Genomic DNA, 22931 nt, shown 5'->3' on the forward strand with positions numbered 1-22931 from the left:
AGCAGTCAACTTCCTGGCACCAGGGGTGGCTCTGCTGCACAGGACAGGAGGAAAAAGAGGGGTAGAGCTATAGTAATAGGGGATTCTATTGTAAGGGGAATAGATAGGCATTTCTGTGGCTGAAAACGAGACTCCAGGATGGTGTGTTGCCTCCCTGGTGCAAGGGTCAAGGATGTCTCAGAGCGGCTGCAGAACATCTTGGAAGGGGAGGGTGAACAGCCAGTTGTCGTGGTGCATATATGTACCAATGATATAGGTAAAAAATGGGAAGAGGTCCTAAAAGCTGAATATAGGGAGTTAGGAGGTAAATTAAAAAATAGGACCTCAAAGGTAGTAATCTCAGGATTGCTACCAGTGCCATGTGCTAGTCAGAGTAGAAATAGAAGAATATTTCAGCTGAATACGTGGCTAGAGGAATGGTGTCAGGGGGAGGGATTCAAATTCCTGGGACATTGGAACCGGTTCTGGGGGAGGTGGGACCAGTTCAAACCAGACGGTTTGCACCTGGGCAGGGCTGGGACCGATGTCCTGGGGGAGTGTTTGCTAGTGCTCTGGGGGAGGGTTTAAACTAAAATGGCAGGGGGTTGGGAACCTGAGCAGGGGGACAGAGGAAAGGGAAACAAGGATAAAAGCAAAAGATAGGAAGGAGAAAAACAAAAGTGGCAGTCAGAGAAATCAACGGTTTAAATCAAACATGGCCACAGTAAATAATAATTCTAATAGGTCTAAGAGCATTAAAAAAACAAGCCTGAAGGCTTTGTGTCTTAATGCCAGGAGCATTCGTAATAAGGTGGATGAATTAGCTGCGCAAATAGAGGTAAACGAATATGATTTGATTGGAATTACGGAAACATGGCTCCAGGGTGACGAAGGCTGGGAACTCAACATCCAGGGGTATTCAATATTGAGGAAAGATAGGCAAAAAGGAAAGGGAGGTGGGGTAGCATTACTGGTTAAAGAAGGGATTAAAACAATTGTAAGGAAGGATATTAGCTCTGATGATGTGGAATCTCTATGGGTAGAACCAAGAAATACCAAGGGGCAGAAAACGTTAGTGGGAGTGGTATATAGACCTCCAAACAGTAATGTGGAGGTTGGGGATGGCATTAAAAGGGAAACTAGAGAAGCGTGCAAAAAGGGCACAGCAGTCATCATGGGTGACTTTAATTTACATATAGATTGGGCTAACCAAATTACTAACAATACTGTGGAGGAGGAATTCCTTGAGTGTTTACGGGATGGTTTCCTGGACCAATATGTCGAGGAACCAACCAGAGATCAGGCCATCTAAGACTGGGTATTATGTAACGAGAAAAGATTAATTAGCAATCTTGTTGTACGAGGCCCCTTGGGTTGGAGCGATCATAATATGATCGAATTCTTCATTAAGATGGAGAATGAAGTAGTTGACTCAGAGACTAGGGTCCTGAATTTAAATAAAGGAAACTACGATGGTCTGAGGCGTGAATTGGGTAGGATTGATTGGGGAATGTCACTCAAAGGGTTAACGGTGGATAGGCAATGGCAAACATTCAAACACCGCATGAATGAACTACAGAATTTGTTCATCCCAGTTTGGCATAAAAATAAAACAAAAAAGGTGACTCAACCGTGGCGAACGAGGGAAATTAGGGATAGCATAAGATCCAAGGAGAGGACATATAAATTGGCCAGAAAAAGCAATAATCCAGAGGATTGGGAGCAGTTTAGGATTCAACAAAGGAGGACAAAGGGATTAATTAAGAAAGGGAAAATAGAATATGAGAATAAGCTTGCAGGGAACATAAAAACTGACTGTAAAAGCTTTTATAGATATGTGAAGAGAAAAAGATTGGTGAAGTCAAGCGTAGGTCCCTTGCAGTCAGAATCAGGGGAATTTATAATGGGGAACAAAGAAATGGCAGACCAATTAAATACATATTTTGGTTCTGTCTTCACAAAGGAGGACACAAATAACCTCCCAGAAATGTCGGGGAACATAGGGTCTGATGAAAGGGAGGAACTGAAAGAAATCAGTATTTTTAGGGAAATGGTGTTAGGGAAATTGATGGGATTGAAGGCCGATAAATCCCCAGGGACTGATAATCTACATCCTAGGGTACTTAAGGAAGTGGCCCTAGAAATAGTAGATGCATTGCTGATCATCTTCCAACATTCGATGGAATCTGGAACAGTACCCATGGATTGGAGGGTAGCTAATGTTACCCCACTATTCAAAAAAGGTGGTAGAGAGAAAACGGGGAATTACAGACCGGTAAGCCTGACATTGGTAGTGGGGAAAATGCTAGAGTCCATTATAAAAGATGTAATAGCAGAGCACTTGGAAAACAGTGACGGGATCGGACAAAGTCAACAGGGATTTACAAAAGATAATTCGTGCTTGACTAATCTACTGGAATTTTTTGAGGATGTAACTAGTAAAATAGATAAGGGAGAACCAGTGGATGTGGTGTATTTGGACTTTCAGAAGGCTTTCGATAAGGTCCCGCATAAGAGATTAGCGTGTAAAGTTAAGGCACATGGGATTGGGGGCAAGGTATTGACTTGGATGGAGAACTGGTTGGCAGATAGAAAGCAAAGAGTTGGAATAAATGGGTCTTTTTCCGAGTGGCAGGCAGTGACTAGTGGGGTACCGCAGAGATCGGTCCTTGGACCCCAGCTATTCACAATATATATTAATGATCTAGACAAGGGAACTAGATGTAATATCTCTAATTTGCAGACGACACAAATCTGGGTGGGCATGTGTGCTGTGAGGAGGATGCCGAGAAACTCCAGGATGATTTGGACAGGTTGGGTGATTGGGCAGAAGCATGGCAGGTGGAATATAACGTGGATAAATGCGAGGTTATCCACTTTGGTGTCAAAAACAAGAAGGCAGATTATTATCTGAATGGCAATAGATTGGGAGAAGGGGGAAGTACAACGAGACCTGGGTGTCCTTGTGCACCAGTCACTGAAGGTAAGCATGCAGGTGCAGCAGGCGGTTAAGAAGGCAAATGGTATGTTGGCCTTCATCGCGAGAGGGTTTGAGTACAAGAACAAGGATGTCTTGCTGCAGTTGTACAGGGCCTTGGTGAGACCGCACCTTGAGTATTGTGTGCGGTTTTGGTCGCCTTATCTGAGGAAGGATATTCTTGCCGTGGAAGGAGTTCAGCGAAGATTCACCAGACTGATACCTGGGATGGCAGGAATGACGTATAAAGAGAGATTGGGTCAATTAGGCTTATATTCGCTATAGTTTAGAAGAATGAAAGGGGATCTCATTGAAACTTATAAAATTCTGGCAGGACTGGACAGACTAGATGCAGGGAGGATGTTCCCGATGGTCGGGGAATCCAGAACCAGGGGTCACAGTCTAAGGATAAGGGGTAGGCCTTTTAGGACAGAAATGAGGAGGAATTTCATCACCCAGAGAGTGGTGAACCTGTGGAATTCTCTACCACAGAAAGCAGTAGAGGACAATTCATTAAATATATTCAAGAAGGAGTTGGATATATTTCTTAAGGCTAAAGGGATCAAGGGGTATGGGGAGAAAGCAGGGACCGGGTACTGAATTTGGATGATCAGCCATGATCGCATTGAATGGCGGAGCAGGCTCGAGTGGCCGAATGGCCTACTCCTGCTCCTATCTTCGATGTTTCTATGTTTCATACCCCTCTACCCTTTGCTGAATCAGGAATTCATTCAGATGCTTCAGTAGTCACCAGTGCTACATTCAAAGTGATACTGTAAATTTGTGTTTCCAGTAGTATTACTGCAAATTTGGCTTCATACTGGTATATAGGGGATAAATTCGGTTGGTTAGCACCTGGGGGGGGGAAGCGCTAAAGGGGCGCTAAGGGATTAACGACTGGGCGCGGTGAATGCAGTGTCGTCCGGGAAATTCATTTCTGGTTTAGCGCTGCTGCTACCTCTTACCATCTGGGCCACAAGTGCCTCGCAGATCATGGTGCCGTCAAGTGCGCAGCGCCCCGTTACCGCCCTGGATGTGAAATTGGCTTCCGTCCCTTGCTGCATCACCGGCTGTGAATAATGGCAGGAAGAGGAGTCGTTGTCAACTCGGCTGGCCACTTAGGGAGTCTATTTAAAGGAAATGGTTTTCAGGTAGACCAACCTTTAATATTTCTACCAGTCTGGTTCCTGCTGAAAGTTTTTGGTCTCTTCATTGCTACAAGATGTCCAAGCCCTCCACTTTGTAGAGTGTTTGAGGCTGTAATGGCAGTCGTGCAGGTTGCCTTGCAAGGCAGACCTGCCGACAAGTGGGCTGTGAAGCATCACTGGCCCTTCCCTTTAAGCGAGGGAAGCAGCCTCTGATGCCATTAGCGATGCACTCCAAATTGTTCAGCGCTCTGCCGCTACCGCCCCGTACCGGACTTTAGTGCCCTAGGGGATGTGGTTAGCGTTTGATTTCGCGCTTCACTTCCCTCTTGGAGCACTATAGCTGAATTTCCCGTCAGGAGAGAATCATTAGTGCCTGGCGCTACTTTTCCTACTTTTCAAAAGTTAATGCCCCAACTGACACCCAATTTGTAACCCATAATGTTTTGTGCATAAATAGGACATTAAGAAGGAAGATCATTTTAATATCTGGCTGAACTTGCTTTTTTTTCTTTTCTCTTCTCTGTTTTGACTGTTAAGCTATTTATCAATATTTGTTCTTCAACTTTCAAATGTCAGTTAATGCAGTTTTACATTCTGATGTGGATTGAACAATATCAAAATCAGAATGTCAGAAGGGCTAATGTCAAAAAGGGTGAAATATTACATTGCTGTGACAGGGCATCTGACAGCGTCTGCCGTAAGTTAGACTTGCCCTTGCACATTTAGGCTTTTTAATTTTTTGCACGGCAAGTTGCTGAAAGTGCGAGCTGATAATGGGGTAGCGAGGGAAACAGGGCATCTGGGACCTAGTGAACAGGGCAACCAACAGGGTATCTCCTTAACCAATGAGATTGAAAGATTGTGAAATTAACAGCGCAAGGACTGAGAAGGATGTGTAAATTAGAATGGGTGAATTCAATGTCAAATCAGGTACAGAAAGCATAATAGAACGAGGGAAAGAAAGATTGGATTAAAAGAGATGGAAAAAAGAGAAAGGAAAAGTAAATTTAAAAATATATTTTAAATTTGACTTTTTAAATCTCCACTAACAATTCAAAGCTGAAGGAATGACACTCCACATTTGTAATAGTTAATTTTTTTACCAGAGAGGTTGATTAGCAGTAATGAACACTACCACGTCATTAAAAGGGTACTTAAGATTTGAAATAACAAGACTTAACTTACTGTGGCGAGTATATTTCATATCTACTGCACAAATACAGCAACTTCACGCCGTTTAATGCAATCCAATGGTGAGACAGACAGCGAAATGCTGTTCTCGCAAAGTTAACGGTGGAGTGGCACAACTTGGACAGCAACTTTTGGATATTTGCATATAACCGCGCATCTGCTCCTCGGCTGAAGTTGTTGTACCATTTACCCATAAATAACGGTGACACCATTAGGCTCGCCATTATTTTGACAATAAATTCTGGCTCCAAAAGGGTTTAGAGATTTTAGTTCTGAGTTTAATAATTTTTGTTATATGTGATGTGTTAGCATCTTTGAAATGTATTTATATCTACTGTGTATGTGAAATGTAACAAGCCTTTGTTCACGCTATTATCTACAGTCTAATCTTGATCATTTGAAGTTCTGTTTTGTGCCAAAAAATTGACCAATCCAATCATTTGAATTGACCAATTTTGAATTAAGAGTGGATTGCATTGGCTTGTGATATATGGCTTCATTGTTAAATTATCAAAAACAATGTGTTCTTTCCTAGTTAGCTAAAAGCGCACCTTAATTAAGAATTTAGAAGTTATAATTGGATTCAAAAAATCTCAGTAAACAAGTATGAGTCATTTCTCAATAAACCTACAGTAATGGAGTTATTAATCTTCCTTGTGTCAATGTCAGCAAGGGCATAGAATTCACTGCCAGCGGGAATCTGCACAAACCGTCAAAGCACAAATGGATACAAGAAACCCCTTCGCAACATAGAACTTAAACTATGTATTTTATAAGTAATAAACAATAGAAAGGAAAACGTCTACAATCAAATTTTGGGATTTAAAATATTCTTTTGAAACAGTTCAAGGTTTGAGTTTGCAGTTCATTGCCTCATTTGCAATTCTCAATTTGTAATCACTCAGAGTTTGTTTTACAGACACTATGGCTGCCAACCTCATAGTCTCCCAACCCCGCACAGCCCGCTTCTACCTCCTTTCCAAGATCCACAAACAGGACTGCCCTGGTAGACCCATCGTTTCAGTCTGTTCTTGCCCCACGGAACTTATCTCTTCCTATCGCGACGCTATTTTTTCTCCCCTTGTCCAGTCTCTTCCCACCTACATTTGCGACTCTTCCGACGCCCTCCGCACACTTTAACAGTTTCCAGTTTCCTGGCCCCAACCGTATCCTTTTCACTATGGACGTCCAATGCCTCTATACCTCTATCCCCCAGCAGGACGGCCTGAGGGCGCTCCGCTTCTTCCTTGAACAGAGGCCCAACCAGTCCCCATCCACCACCACCCTCCTCCGCCTGGCTGAACTTGTTCTCACATTGAACAACTTCTCCTTTGACTCCACTCACTTCCTCCAAATTAAAGGTGTTGCTATGGGAACCCGCATGGGCCCTAGCTATGCCTGCCTTTTCGTGGGATATGTGGAACATTCTTTGTTCCAGTCCTACTCAGGTCCCCTCCCTCACCTCTTTTTCCGGTACATCGATGACTGTATCGGTGCCGTTTCCTGCTCTTGCCCTGAACTAGAAAATTTCATTCACTTTACTTCCAATTTCCACCCTTCCCTCACCTTCACATGGTCCATCTCCGACCCTTCCCTTCCTTGACTTTTCTGTCTCCATTTCTGGTGATAGGCTATTGACAAACATTCACTACAAGTCCACTGACCCCCTACAGCTACCTGGACTACACTTCCTCCCACCCCGCTTCCTGTAAGGACTCTATTCCATTCTCCATCTCCGCCGCATCTGTTCTGACAATGCCACCTTCCATACCAGTGCTTCCGATATGTCTTCCTTTTTCCTCAACTGAGGATTCCCTTCTACTGTGGTTGACATGGCCCTTGACCGTGTCCGTTCTATTTCCTGCACTTCTGCTCTCACCCCTTCCCCTCCCTCCCGCAACCACGATAGGGTTCCCCTTGTCCTCACCTTTCACCCCACCAGCCTCCACATTCAACGGATCATCCTCCGCCATTTCCGCCACCTCCAACGTGATCCCACCACCAAACGCATCTTCACCTCACCTCCCCTTTCAGCATTCCGAAGGGACCGCTGCCTCTGCGACACCCAGGTCCACTCCTCAATCACCCCCAACAGTCCTTCCCCTTCGCCCGACACCTTCCCGTGCAAGCACAGGAGATGCAACACCTGCCCTTTTACCTCCTCCCTTCCCACTGCCCAGGGCCCCAAATACCCCTTCCAGGTGATACAGCGATTTATTTGTACTTCTTGCAATTTAGTACAGGTAGACTATCCTTTATCCGAAAACCTCGGGACCAGCCGTGTTTCGGTTTTCGGAAAATTTCGGATTTCAGAAGGTATTTTATAAGACTGGGAAATTTGTCGGGGGTGGGGGTCGGCGCGGGGGTCGGCGTCGGCGGGGGGTCGGGGGCGGGGTTCGGCGTCGGCCGGGGGGTCGGGGGTGGGGGTCGGCGGGGGTCGGGGTCGTGCGCACGACTTACGCTGAACGAAAAAACTTTCGGTTTTCAGAGGATTTCGGTTTTCGGAAGTGCGGATAAAGGATACACTATCCCTTATCCGAAAGGGTGGGGGTTGGGGGGGGAGAAAAGAATATCGGACAGGCCGCTGCAGCTATCGGACGGGCCACTGTATTGTTGGGTTCACTCTCCCGGTACGCCTCCTTCACACTGCCCGGCTCGGCCTGCAATCTCCTACCCAGGAGGGAACTCAGTGACCCTCTGCCCTGCTCAGCGTAAGTCGTGCGCCACTCTGGTCATCGTGCGCACGACTTACGCTGAACGAAAAAAATTTCGGTTTTTAGAGGGTTTCGGTTTTCGGAAGTTCGGATAAAGGATAGTCTACCTGTATACTGTATTCGCTGCTCACGATGCGGTCTCCTCTACACTGGGGAGACCAAATGCAGATTGGGCGACCGCTTTGTGGAACACCTCCATTCAGCCCGTAAGGGTGACCTCGAGCTTCTGGTCACCTGTCACTTTAATTCTCCGCTCCACTCCCACTCTGACCTCTCTGTCCTTGGCCTCTTACACTGTTCCAATGAAGCTCAACGTAAGCTCGAGGAACAGCACCTCATCTTTTGATTAGGCACTTTACAGCCTTCTGGACTCAACATTGAATTCAACAATTTCAGACTATAACCCCTTCCCCCATTTTTCAGGCAGCTGTTGATGATTCTGCCATCCCCATTTGCAACATTTAATCTCTCCTACCTCCTACCCTAGCACAGACTGTTCCTTCATTTCCTTCCTCCCCTCCCCTCCCCCACAGATGCTGCCTGGCCTGCTGAGTACTTCCAGCATTTTCTGTTGTTATACTAAAATAGTTTAACTCTTCTACCACTGAAAGAATGCTTACAGCATCTGGAAAAACCTGAAGAGGAATTGGAGAAATTTATAGGTCCATGGTACATTTATGAATTCATGGTATTTTTGAAAAAAAACAATAAATGTCTTGTTACATTTTTATTTTTGATGAAGCTAAAGCAATAATACAAGGATTTTTAATTAAAAGTCACTCAAAACAGATCAAAAATTCCGATACACAGAATGGCTATGAGATTGGAATGTTATGATTTAAAGTGTTTTCTGACAATAATCAATGAGCCACTTCAAAAATAAGTTAAATTGCATTGTTTTCATAATTTCTTCAGTGGCTGGATATTCTCTTAAATCTTCAGATTGATATATTCAATTGTTTGAATTAATTGTTGGCACTGTGGCTCACTGTTTTGGAGATCCAGCTTAATATGCCATGGAATCACGATTACATGCATGGTGAGCGAACAGTCCCAGCTGGAGGATGGAAGTCACTCAGTAAAGGAGAAAAGAAAAATCAAAGTCAGAACTTACTTTGTGTACCTGCTTGTCAATCATAATCGAGAATTAACAAAATTCTGGTAAGCTGGTGTCTGACCCTGTCCTTTTAGCCAAGGAAAGTGGACGACATGAAAAAATATTAGGGAGAAAGGGGAAAAAGTGCTAAAGTAATTGTTTCTCTCCTGCCCCTTAAAAAGAAATCACTGAACCAGATTATTTCCTGCTCTGAAGAGCTTGAGTATCTATTTAGTACTGAAGTGAGGGGGAAGCAAACTGACAATTAAACAAGTGGAACAATTTGATATACTCATCCCATTTTATTGGTTATTGCATATGGTTTATTAATGCTGAAACAGAAGTAGTGTATCTCAGAATGTCAACTCACTCTTTTTGTACTGTGACAAATTGCGCTATATATGTTCGGAGCAGTATTTTAACGTAGGCCCATAATTAGACTGTGTTATTCAGAACACATAGTAGGATACCTTAACGATCAAAGAGGAGACAGACTGATCTATTAACGTAGTGACCTATTGTTGTCAGAACAAAGTACAGTACATTACTCAATGAAAAATTTCTACTTTATGTTAAAATTTACTTATGAAAATTCTGAGATAACTTTTTTTCTAGTTATTTCCTTGCATGAAAAGCAAGATAAAGTTTGTACTTCTTGAGAGTGTTTATTTGTAAGTTGTTTTAGCCCTGAATACTTCATTGGCAAGGGAATATTTTAAAACCATTTGCATTAGGTGGATAACAAGGATGATTTAGGGTTAGGGCTTTAAGTCATGAAGAAAAGCTTCAGGAAGCAAAATTGGTTTCAGTGGAGATAAAGATCTAGAGGAAACATAATAATAGGTATAGTTAAAAGAGGTTGATTCCGATAATAGAACTAGAGAACATAAGCACAAAATTAACGCCTCAAGCAAAATTATCATAGAATCACAGTATAGCACAGCACAGTAGGCCATTCAACCCATCGAGGCCGCCAAGGCTTCTTCGGCAGCACCTCCCAAACCCGCGACCTTTTCCACCTAGAAGGACAAGGGCAGCAGGCGCATGGGAACACCACTACCTCCAAGTTCCCCTCCAAGTCACACACCATCCTGACTTAGAAGTATATCGCCGATCCTTCATCGTCGCTGGGTCAAAATCCTGGAACTCCCTCCCTAACAGCACTGTGGGAGTACCTTCACCACACGGACTGCAGCGGTTCCAGAAGGCAGCTCACCACCACCTTCTCAAGGGCAATTAGAGATGGGCAATAAATGCTGGCCTTGCCAGCGACACCCACATCCCATAAACGAATATTAAAAAAAAGCCTGCACCGGCTTTTTTGAAGAACAATCCAGTTAGCCCCATGCCCCCTCTTCTTTCCCCATATCCCTGCAATTTTTTCTCCTTCAAGTATTTCCCCAATTCCCTTTTGAAGGCTGCTATTGAATCTGTATCCACCACCCTATCAGGCAGTACATTCCAAATCCTAACCACTCGTTGCGTAAAAAAGTTTTCCTCATGTCGCCTCTGATTCTGTTGCTAATCACTGTAAATCTGCGCCCTCTCATTATCGACCCTTCAGCCATTGGAAACAGTTTTTCTTTATTTACTCTATGTAAACCCTTCATGATTTTAAACACCTCTATCAAATTTCCTCTTAGCCTTCTCTGCTCCAAGACGAACAACCCCAGTTTCTCCAGTCTATCCATGTAACTGTGTTCCCTCATCCCTGGAACCATTCTAGTAAATCTCTTCTGTACCCTTTCCAAAGCCTTCACATCCTTCCTAAAGTGTGGTGCCCAGAATTGGACGCAACACTCCAGCTGGGCCTGAACTAGTGTTTAGCATAACTTCCTGGCTTTTGTACTTTATGCCCCTATTTATAAAGTCCAGGATCCCATATGCTTTATTAACTGCTTTGTTAACCTGTCCTGCCGCCTTCAAAGATTTGTGCACAAGCCCCCCCCAGGTCACTCTGTTCTTGCATCTCCTTTAAAATTGTACCATTTAGTGTATATGGTCTCTCCTCATTCTTCCTACCAAAATGTTTCACCTCACACTTCTCTGCATTGAATTTCATCTGCAATGTGTCCACCCATTCCACCAGCCTGTCTATGTCTTCTTCACGTTTATGACTATCTTCCTCACTGTTTAATACAATGACCAGAAAATGTATTTCCCATAGAATTGGACAGATTCCTAGCAAAAGCTCCAAATGATTTGTTCATTATTCATCGCTCTTTTAAAAGGAGTTGAACATCTGTTCCGAATTAGATTAAAGGGTGTCAGGATAAGGATAAAGACAGATGAGCAAATGATTTGCAGAAAACAGTGATTTCTGTGCTGCTGGAATTATGACTCGGATTGTCCTTCTAGCAGTGGTGTTTTAGTGGGGGCGGGACTTCCGCTTGCCCTTCTTTCACTGTCAGAACCTCAACCCAGTTTCCTAGGTCGGGGTTCATCTCATACGCATGGTAGACTGCTGGCAAGATTCCTGCCACCAATGGCCCTACCTCGCAATCCCAGCAGTGCTGCAACAGGATCACTGATGCAACACAAGTGACGGCTGGGCAGTTAAAGGGGCAGAAGATTCAGAGATCAGTATCCTGGTAGGCCTTGGAGAGGTGGCAGGAAGGTAATTAAAGGCAGGATTTGAGAGATGGAAAGCTGCTTAATGATATTTCCCTCCATGCGGGAACCTCAGGGTCATTACCGTCCCTCCCAGGCCTACCATCAACTTCCTCATAGCAACCCTGAGAAGCAACAGTAACTGGGCTGGACAGGCAAGAAGTCCACTGAGGACAAGGGCCACCTCCCATCACCAATTGCATGTGCAGGTGGAAAAGGAATGACTAGTGGCAGTCCCGGCGGGAGCAGGGGGGATGAAATTGGCAGTTAGGGTGGTGAGGTGTCTCCGCTATGTTACCGTCTAATTTCTGTCAGGATCGCGGAGGAAAATCCCAGTTAACTTGTAATTTGTGGAATGCAACTGGTCAGAGTTGAATAGTGCAGGTTCTACATTGCATTAATATCCTGGAGGGTTGCCTGATTATCTGAGGGTTGTTACGGTGAAATGTCATGCAACTTTATCTTATTAGAAGTTCACCTATGGTTGGTGAAGTATTTTAGAGGATTGAGTGGGTTGGTGCAGCCTACAATACTTCAAATTGTATATTTGCTTAACAATATTTTCTTAGCCCATACTTTATGTTCTTGCAGTACAATGCAATTGTAAAGGGACTGGTCTCTGAAATAAAAGCAATCCCATGGGATCTGTCATCCAAACTGATGCTGACCATTGCATTTATTCTATCCATATAGCATTTCAGTTTATTCAACAAAGATGTAGTATTTAAAATAATACTTAAAGATGTGACCTGGAGCATGAAATAAGCTGACTGGAAACCTCCACATAAGTAGGGCTATGAAACTTTGTTTTCTATAGTAATATAATGTAAATTATATAATTGGCTACATTGTTGAGCAATGATGAAGCATCATGTAAGGTTAGGAATTACAGAAGTTCAAGTTGTGGGACCTATTGCTATTTGAGGGTGGGGGGAGACTGGGAGGTCAGTCCGCAGAATATACTTCTATGAAGTCAGAAAAAGCAATAGGACAATTGTAAGGCATTGTTGTGATAACTGATTGCTACACTAGGTAAATGAAGACACGGTCACTGAATATAGGCCAGTCCACATCAGTTTTCTGACTTGTGGATCTTGAAAAGGTGATGGGAGACTTGTTTTTAAAACACTCAAAAATAAAATATTAAGTTGGAAAAGAAAATGAAAATATAGAAAGAAATTGAGAGGGTTAAGAAAAATAAAGAAGCAAAAACAAAAAGCAAAGAGCAAACTTGTCAAAGGAGGGATAAATGGCCCATTGTGAAGCTGGTTCAAAGAAATCTGCCGTCTTCTCGTGACTGTTGGTCTTGGCTTAAATGTCACTTTCTGGACAAATTTCAATGCACAATGAACCCGGTAACACTGAGCTACAGGTCCTAAGCAATAAATAGTGAGATTTTAATGATAATTAAACTCTGTGCTTCATTTACGAAAATGAGCAAAACCCTGTTCTTTTCCTCATCTGTTGCAAATGGAGCTGTTTTCGTCTGTTCACCACTCTGGAATGAAAATCAGGTATGTTCTTCAACAGGTGGGTGATCTGTTCCACCAGATTAACGCACAGGCAGTGAAGACAAATATTTACCCCAGAGTGTTTTAATCAAATGACCTATTTCATGCTCAGAGATTGTTTTTACATCTTAGATAAATATTACACTGATGAATGCCATGAAATAAAATATGGTTTTGTTAAGTTATTAGAGGCAAATATTACCGTAAATCACCTTCACAATGATGGATATCACACATTTTACCCACTAATAACATTATTCATTTTATTTAATTTCTTAAAGTGAACAGCTTTTAAAATTTGTCTCAAAGCCCTTAACTGGAGATTCACATACTAGACTTTGTTTACGTGTCTTTTCTTTTAATTGCAGAGTGTGCTTTACATTTTTCTAATGTATTTACATACTTCTGTCGCGTGAATGTTGCATGAAAAACGAAAGAAAAATCAATGCTGTATGCTGAGCATTTCAATTTGAGTTACAAATGTGTCTTTCGGCCATCTAAAGGTTGCCATTATCACAGAAACCAATTCAGCAAGTTGAGACAGATCATAGTAGTGTCAGAACAGTTTACAGATCAGTAAAACTGCCCCATTTATCAGTCAGTGGTTCTTAATTGTCTCCATTTTCTAACCAAAAAGTAAAAAGGCTGTAGAGCACAACAATTTCCAGTTTCTGTGTTGTTCTTTTCGCTCTTCCCTGTAGAATTTCGTACTGAATTGTGGAACTGGATCAATGAGACATTTCCATTGTAGTGAGGCCAGTATGATGTAATCTCAGTATCAATTGTTTGAAGAATGATGTGTAATTCAGAACAAAAATGGAGGACGAAACATTACACACATCATTTATATCTGGGAAATTAAATGTTTAATTTTTATTTAAGACCTTTCATCAGTATTATTTCTTATTTACAAGGAGCCAAAGAATATGTGACCCCTTTTTTAACTGAAGGAGAGGAAAAGAACTGTTGCCTGTGTTTGTCTTGACTGGTTATCTTTGACCTGGCATACAGCTAACTCAGGTTTTGGTTTTGCAGAGTGCAAGTATGATGTCAGGAATGGCAGGGAGCTTATTAAGTCACTGCAAATAAACTATAGCTCAGTCACGTCACATTAAAAAGGAGAGGTTACATCAGAGATCACAGTGTTTCTCATGATTCCGTACTGGAACTCATGATGCTGGATTGTGAATCACTAGAATCTTAGTGAATTAGTTAAGCTATTCAGTGCAGTAGCTCAGACCTCATCCAGTTATCATCATCGTGGTAATTTTCCTCACCCTCTTTTGCTGCCAAATCCAGCATTTCTCCTGTTTACATTTATTCTGGACCTGCTGAATCCCTGTGTGGATTTTGTTCAATGTTAGCTGGAGTATTGTCTAACAGAGCCCAATGTATTTCAAGTTATTTTGAATTATCACATCAGTAACTGCATCAAAAACAAACTGGATGTTACTGGTGTCTGTGGCACAGGTAAAGTGGGAGTAGATCTCCTTTGTTTCCTTGTTGCGGTTCAGGTCCTCAAACTGCCGCTGAATGTAGACAGCGGCCTCTTCATACGTATTCTGACCCTTGTACTCTGGGAAACATACCGTCAATGGAATTCGTTTGATCTTTTCTGCAAGGAGATCTTTCTTGTTCAGAAACAGGATAAGTGAGGTGTTGATGAACCAGTTGTTGTTACAGATAGAATCAAAGAGACGCAAACTTTCAGCCATTCGACTCTGAAACAGAAATGTAATAGAATTGTTAAAAGCTGAAGATATATTTAGTAGCAAAAAGTACATAGTGAAATTCAAGTTAGTCATTTTCCTAAGAGAATGGGGGTGAAATTGATCTTCGGTGACAGCAAACCATTTTATACCCCGCACGATTTTCTTTTCAATATTTAGCAGCTGTCTTGTTTAGATAATGAATTATTGCATATTTACAGTTTCTCTCAATGCATGATTCCATATCTACAGTCACAGTTTGATAATAGAGTCCATGCTGCTTAGACTTAGTGAGCACTTCATCTGTCAACCAGCTGTTGACCATACCTCTTCAAGACAAGAGGCCAGGGGGTGGCTTGAAACACTGAAAAGGACAAGAGCAGCAATGTTGTAGAAAAACCATCACCTCCGAGTTCCCCATCAATTCACACACCATCTTGACTTGGTCATATCTTCATCATTGCTAGGTAAATATCCTGGAAATCCCTACCTAACATCACTGTGGGAGCACCATCACCATGAGGTCAGACTGGATGGAGACTTGTGTAAAAACTTGCAGCATCCTGAGTCTTTAGTGGAAATGCAGTTTAGAGAAGCTAATGGTTAAGGGAATATATCTCAATCAGCTGGGAGCTTTGACTTGATATTTGAAGCTGTCAACTCATCAGCTGATTCAATGACCACTGACCTCCCGCCTCAGCTTCACAGGCTGCAGCACTTCAAGGAGAATGGCAAATTTTGATCCTCCTGCCCCGGTTGAACTGCTGCTGTGCTCCTAATAGGCCCAGTGATTTTGGGTGCTACGTTTCTTAAAGATATATGGATAAAAAGGTTCTCTGGACAAAACAATGAAGCCTTTACTTCTGGTCAACTTCATAAAAAATGTTCTTTGTGCAGAAAGTTTGGGCTGGATTTTGTGGGGGTCAGCGGGCGTGATCGGTGACGGGTCGGGTGGGAAAGTGTTTTTTTCCTCCAGCGGGTCGGGACCCCGCTGTGAACTTGCCACCACGTGCCTTTACCAAATGTCGGGTCTGTCAGTGCTGAGCAGACCTGACATGCAGTGGCGGGGGAGGCAATTAAAATCATTAGTGGCCTGTTTACAGCCACTTAGCAATGTTTTTTTCCCAGCTTTTTGGATTTGACAGGTCAGCCACCGGTTTCCCGCTGTGCCTAGACCTCATCTGTGAAGCTGAGGCAGGATGTCAGTGGCCATTGAATCAGCTGATGAGTTGACAGCTTCAAATATCAAGTCAAAGCTCCTAGCTGATTGACATATATTCCCTTAACCACTAGCTTCTCTAAACTGCATTTCCACTAAAGACTCAGGATGCTGCAAGTCTTTACACAAGTCTCCATCCAGTCTGACCTCATTACCTCTCCCACCATTGACAGATCGCTTCTGTCATCTCTACTTCACCTGCCATCTATTCCATCAACATGGGTGCCCTTGAAATTCTCTCACCTTGGTCTTCAGAATCCCACCACGATCAGCCCCAACACCAGCATCACCAGGCACACCAGCAGCACTGGGCACACCAGCAGCACCAACAACAACACCAACCTTCTCCGCAACCAACTGATGCTGCACAGGACACAGGGCATCAACACCCGGCCACATTGCTGTCCGGGATGTCCTCACCGTGGCCAGATTTACTTCACTTGATGCTGTACACCCTGGCTGCCACATGATGCGCCAGGTTAACACCACCCCACACCAACACCATAAAGCATCCCTACAATGTCCACGCCATTCCTTTCACACTCATCACCATTACGGGGGTATCGTTATGTCTCACCATTCACTGCAACTCACTAAGCCACTTCCAAAGGTGCACACAAATCTGTCCAAGAACGCAAAGTGTTGAAAATAAAGGTTTCAATGTTTGACACCACATTAACAGAAACTTTACATGAGCATTGTATAAAACACCCAAGTGCCTATCCTTGTGTGTTGTTAGTTGGTATGATTGCACTAGGATGAGGGTGAGTGTGAATGGTGGCTAGTGAGATGGGGAAGTGATAATATATATAGAGAGGGATGGGTGGAGGTGCAAGGTAATTTGGTGTGAGTAAGGATGTGCAGGAGTAGGGTAGGGAAGGCAGAGTGATGGGGCTTTGTACTAAAGTGTGGCTTTGTACTAAAGTTTCGTGATCTACTGAGATAATTGAAATGTTTGCGGCACTGCACCCAGGTCCTCTTGACCACATCCCTACTTATGCCCTCCTCTGCAATGTGCAACCAGAGTGTGTTGATCTCCTAGGGAGGTCTCTTCTGCCCATGGGAAGGGAAGTGGACCTCCCTGTGTGCTGTGTCTCCCTCCATAAGTATAAGGAGGGAGCCATGCGTGAGCCTGGGTGCAGCCCTGCTCCTTTGTGCAGTGCTTGTCAGTGTTTGCAGCACCTCAATGCTGTAGAACACTGACTGCACAAATGTCCCTTTAAGGAAACCGACTAATGACGCATCATCAAATGATATCACCAGACCCGCTTCCTTTAATTGGCCGTGAAACATGCTAGGCGGGCTTAACAAGTCCAATCAAGGGAAATTCATTTCAGAGGCCGGGATGGAGACAGTAGTGGGGTTGGGCCCACCACCGACAACGCCTGCCACGGACCCGCCAAGGTTCATAAAATCATGGCCTTTCTTTCTGAACTAAGCAGTTTAGTATTTACATAATATAAGATGTATGCCCCACTCACTTGGGCACAGCCACAAGTTAAAATATGGTAGGTTATACAAATTACAGCACATCTGGATGAAGAAATGGCTCTCATTGGCTTGATCATAATTGGCTTGATTTTAAAGGGCATAATGTTATTTATATTCAAAAGCTCTTTGTCTCACACAGGCAAATTGGTTTATTCAAAATAGTGATTGCTTAATACAGATGCATATATTCTCTGTTTTAGGACAGATTCCAATGCTCTCATATCCTATGAGGTTTGCTTGTCTGAGTATTTATCAACCAAGGAATCTGTTTTGGTGAAACAAAAAGTAATTTGTTGAACCTTAAGTAGATGGTAGTAATTGGGAAGTTGAAATGTGTGGGTTCAGCACTGATTTGGTCATGAGACAAGAGTGCTTGGGTATAAATCACTCATTACTATTTAACTGCAGCAGATGAACGATAACTTCAATGCTGAAAGAATGGCCTTCAGCACAGAGCTAACCTATGTAGTTGATCTAAGAATCCTGAAGAATTGTTTGATCTATACTTTATTCTGTTCTCTCATTGCTAAATTATTCAATGGATATAAATTCTTTAAAATGAGAAATGTGAAAAATAATGGTGTTCAGATGGAATCTGATGATGTGGGCTGAAGTCCTGGGCTGGCTCTTGAGAGAAGCTTGTAGTTTGAGGATGGGCCATTGGATCTGGGGTGAAGTGGAGATGTCAGGGTAAGACTGGCAACACTTTGACCTGCATAGCTTGATAAAGACTGGGAGATTGCAAGCTAAATTACTATGAAATGGTAGTCCTCTGGTGTAGCACTGTTTGGAATTAGTGTCAAGCCAGCCAAGTAAGGCCACATGATATAGAAAAACCTTAGAGAACAACCTTTAGAAATGATTAACTTTCCAGCGTTTTGTGCATAGACAGTGGTGATTCTGTGCTTACCATAGCAACATGTTCCATTGCTTTCCCTCTTAGAAATCTTATTATGGATAAATATTGTTACAGATTATTTATTAACAGATAAAAGAATACTGACTATAGACTAATGCGTTTGTGAAAAACGTTAATTGTAAATAATCTCTCTTGTAGCGATCTGATATTCAATTTGTTAACCTATCCAGCAGTATTTAAAAAGAAAAAATCAGATTATATTCTTATTAATATGCTTCAGCCAATTTGCCTTGAATGTAATGTATACAATTCTTTCATAAGTAATACAGTTGCCCCTCTGCCAATGGCTCCACTTTTTATGGCAGTGAGTAACTGAGGTAATGCAAACTGGGAAGATCCAAGGTTTGATCCCTTGTGTGTGCTGAGTTAGGTGGGTAGAGTTACGGCAGCAGTATGGGTGCTGCAACTGACATCAGAGCCCATGGAAAAACTAGTCACCTTCATGAGCACAACGATCAACCCCCAAAACAAACAGAATTTTAAAAGTAAATGGACCATAACAGGAGGGTATCACCCTAATCAATGAAGAAAATTTATGAAAACTAATATGTTATGTATCTGTTCCTATTAGTAGTTGTCTGTCATAAAAGCTATTTAATAAAAATCAAGTGGAAAATTACTATTATGGTCAAGGTTGATGTTGCTGCGCCTGATCGCTATCCAGTGATCCCTGTTAGCAATGCAAGTGTGGCAGTTGGACAAGAACAGGCCACATATAGTGGAATAGTGTCTGACGCTGTCTAGGCTGACATACAAAGAATGGTCACTTCAAGATACAAGTGGGCGCCTGAGACCTGTGGAACCATGCCTTAGCAAATAGTCAATGCCTTCAGCAGAGGAGGAAGAGGGGAGAAAATTGGTGATAAAAAGAGGAAAATATCGGTAATTCTTTGCTTAAGTCCCCCTGTCATCTTGCCATGGAAGAAGAATAAAGACTTAAAAACACGCCTGCAAAGTGCGAATAAAATTCCAAACTTTAAGTTTAGCAGGTATTTTCGGAGAAAAGCTAGATACAGAAGATTTAGTTTAGTTTGTTGAATTGACACCCAATTTGTATTTCGTTGATTTACTTAAAAACTAACACGACTGTCACATTTTGGGATGTCAGACTATGCTGCCATGGTGTAATATATGATAAAACTGCTACTGTTGGTTCTCAAGGGGTTAACTTCATAGGGATGAGAGATACAGATTGGAATTTCAGATGGGGTGTCTGAACCAACATGTTTCAGACAATGACAGTTAGTTTGGACATTGCAGTGATCATTCACACCACTTTGAGTGAGGGGGCTTGATTCATTTGAGATCCTCAGGTGGTAGTTGTCAGGGTCATATGGTGAGATTACACTTGCTGGGGTCAAAATTAACAAAAAGGAGAAAAACAAAACCCATGTTCAGGGTCAGTCAAGTTAACAAAGTCTGTGAGAAGGCAGGTCCTGGCCTGAGTTGGGAATTAAGATATAGCAGGTTGGTTTCTTGACATAAAAGCTGATCTGAAGAGAAATAAAACAAAAAGTGAATGTTCTGTCCACTATTTGGGACAGTTTAGCCTGTTTTTGTTGTTTTTTGCTGTTACGGGAAGCATTGTAGAAGTTTTAAAAAGTCTGGGATTGCTGCTTTTGTTCAGTCGCATGTATTCCACAAAATAAACCAGCTTCAGGGGAAAAAGAATGACAGGATTATGGGGAAACAGCTCTACCGGCACAGGCACCAATGGGCCCAATTGGCTCCTTCTGTGCTGTATCATTCTATCATTCTGTGAATCTAGATTTCTCATCAATTTGGCCATTACCAGATTGTTCATCAGTTCCGCCTATTGATAGATTGGAAAAGCACATGTGGGGGCACATGCAAGTTTACAGTATCCAGTTTGTATGCTAAGGGGGCACGCATAAGATTAGTGACTTCTGACCTGCAGTTGACATGAATAGATGGAACAGATTTCTGAATTGACACCTGCTGACTTGAGCAGCTTGTTGCGTGGCTTTTGGAGTTTTTTCATATAACTCAGATGCCAGATTGCTATAATTAAATATTTTATGCCTGTACGATGAAGAATTTGGATGGCAGTGTAGGAATTGCTAGATTCCTAACCAAAGGACTGAGATCGAGTCAGTCTGTCAACCAAACGAAGTTTAATACTGTTTTGCAGAAGTAAGAATCAAAACGCAGGAGAACTAACTAACAGGTCTATGCTCAATGCTGGCTCCACGAGGACTGAGAGAGAAGGCTCCTCAGTCTGACATCATGATGTCAGCACGTTTCCCGCCGTTGGGAACGTCACGTGACCCATGTGGTGACGTCATCGCGTTTGGTCTTAATCCTACAGAGACCGCGCTATTTACATGCGGTAAAACGAATACAGGTACAGATTCATTCTGTTACAGATAATTATGTACATCGATATAAGAGTCCCTTGGTGGCTCTGCCACATGCGCCCCCACAGAATTGTCTTTAACAGTGAAAGTCAATCGAAGAGGAGGTCGGACAAGCCTGTTCAAATGACTCCTATATTCCCGGAATCGCCAATCGCCATCGCGGCCGTGGGACATCCCTCAGGCTCGGTCTTCCTTTCCCGTATTTGGTGCTGGTGTTTTTTCTTCGTTTGAGGTGTGAAACTGCAGGGAGGCCGGCAGCATCTGGCTCTCGCGCCGAAACGGGCGTGGTAAAAACACAAGCCGGGCGATGGAGGCACCGAGGAGGAGTCCGCGAGGGAGGGGCGCCTCGTGGTGGCGCAGTACTGCTGCGTGACCGCATAAATAGTGTCTGCTTCGGCGGGAAGCACGACGCAATCCATAGCATCCGATCTAGCGAGGGCTGCCTGTACCTGCTCGGGCAATTGACTCAAGAACAACTCTCGAAAGAGAAAGCATTGCGGTTCGGAGCCAAGGAGTGTGAGCATCTGGCACATTAACTCCGATGGCTTGGAGTCGCCTAACCCGGGCAGCGTAAATAAGCGGCGTGCGCGTTCCGCCTTTGTGAGGCCGAAAACCTGAATTAAGTGCGCTTTTAGCGTGTTGTACTTGCCATCGACCAGGGGGTTTTCAAGCAGGTTGATGATCCTTGACGCCGTGGAGCCGTCGAGTGCGGAGACCACGTAAAGGTAACGGGTCTGATCCGCCACGATGTTTCGAAGTTCAAACTGAGCTTCCGCTTGCACGAACCAGGAGGCCGCCTGTTGTTCCCAAAACTGAGGGAGCTTCAAAGCCACCGCGTTTGCTTTCATCGTTTCGTTGCGTGTCGCTTCCTCCGCGAAGATCGTTCGTGAAAGTTCGGGGTCACCACTGTAGGAATTGCTAGATTCCTAACCAAAGGTCTGAGATCGAGTCAGTCTGTCAACCAAACGAAGTTTAATACTGTTTTGCAGAAGTAACAATCAAAACGCAGGAGAACTAACTAACAGGTCTATGCTCAATGCTGGCTCCACGAGGACTGAGAGAGAAGGCTCCTCAGTCTGACGTCATGACGTCAGCACATTTCCCGCCGTTGGGAACGTCATGTGACCCACGTGGTGACGTCATTGCGTTTGGTCTTAATCCTACAGAGACCCCGCTATTTACATGCAGTAAAACGAATACAGGTACAAATTCATTCTGTTACAGATAATTATGTACATCAATATAAGAGTCCCTTGGTGGCTCTGCCACAGCAGCATGATTTAATAGCAAAAACATTTTTATTAGCGATTGTGCTGCTGAACATCACAAACTATTTATTTTGAAGTGTGGAGAATTTATGAAACAGGAAAAGGCGATTAAACCCAACAAGCTAGTCCCATTTTGACTGTCATAATCCCCACCTACCACTTTTTCACCATATCCCTTAATCCCTTTCCAACTCTTATTATCTATTGTTTAAATATAAGAAGTTCTGTCTGACTTACATTCGTAACTTCCTAACTTTTAACCCAAGTTCAAAGTTTTTAAAATTCTTTCACGAGACGTGGGCATTGCTGGCAAGGCCAGCATTTATTGGCCATCCCTAATTGCCCTTGATTAGGCTGTGGGACAGCTCTCCATAATTGGATACGACATTCAGCCCTGCAAAGTCCTCCTCACTAACATCTGGGGACTTGTGCCACAATTTGCACTCAGCAAGGTCCCACAAACAGCAATGTGCTAATGACCAAATAATCTTTTGTGATGTTGATCGAGGGATAAATATTGGCCAGGACACCGGGGATAACTCCGCTGCTCCTCTTTGAAATAGTGCCGTGGGAATCTTTTACATCACTTGAGAGAGCAGACGGCGCCTCGGTTTATATGCCTCATCCAAAATACAACATCTCCGATCGTGCAGAGCCCCTCAGTACTGCACTGGAGTGTCAGCCTAGATTTTTGTGCTCAGGTCTCTGGAGTGGGACTTGA

General features: G+C 43.3%; 1 protein-coding gene across 2 annotated transcripts in view; it reads right to left on the reverse strand.

Moving 5' to 3' along the window:
- Positions 1–8651: 8651 nt before the first annotated feature.
- gnaz (guanine nucleotide binding protein (G protein), alpha z polypeptide) overlaps positions 8652–22931 on the reverse strand; it is a 386031-nt gene continuing 371751 nt past the window's right edge. For both annotated transcript variants that reach the window (XM_085962000.1, XM_085962001.1), the window contains exon 3: positions 8652–14947. In XM_085962000.1, the coding sequence (XP_085818126.1) occupies positions 14603–14947 (345 nt within the window). In that variant the 3' untranslated portion in view covers positions 8652–14602. The remainder of the gene's footprint in view (positions 14948–22931) is intronic.

The sequence above is a fragment of the Somniosus microcephalus genome, chromosome 19, assembly GCF_052327205.1.
Source record: "Somniosus microcephalus isolate GS21.2 chromosome 19, FLI_Smic_1.0, whole genome shotgun sequence".
Lineage (NCBI taxonomy): Eukaryota > Metazoa > Chordata > Chondrichthyes > Squaliformes > Somniosidae > Somniosus > Somniosus microcephalus.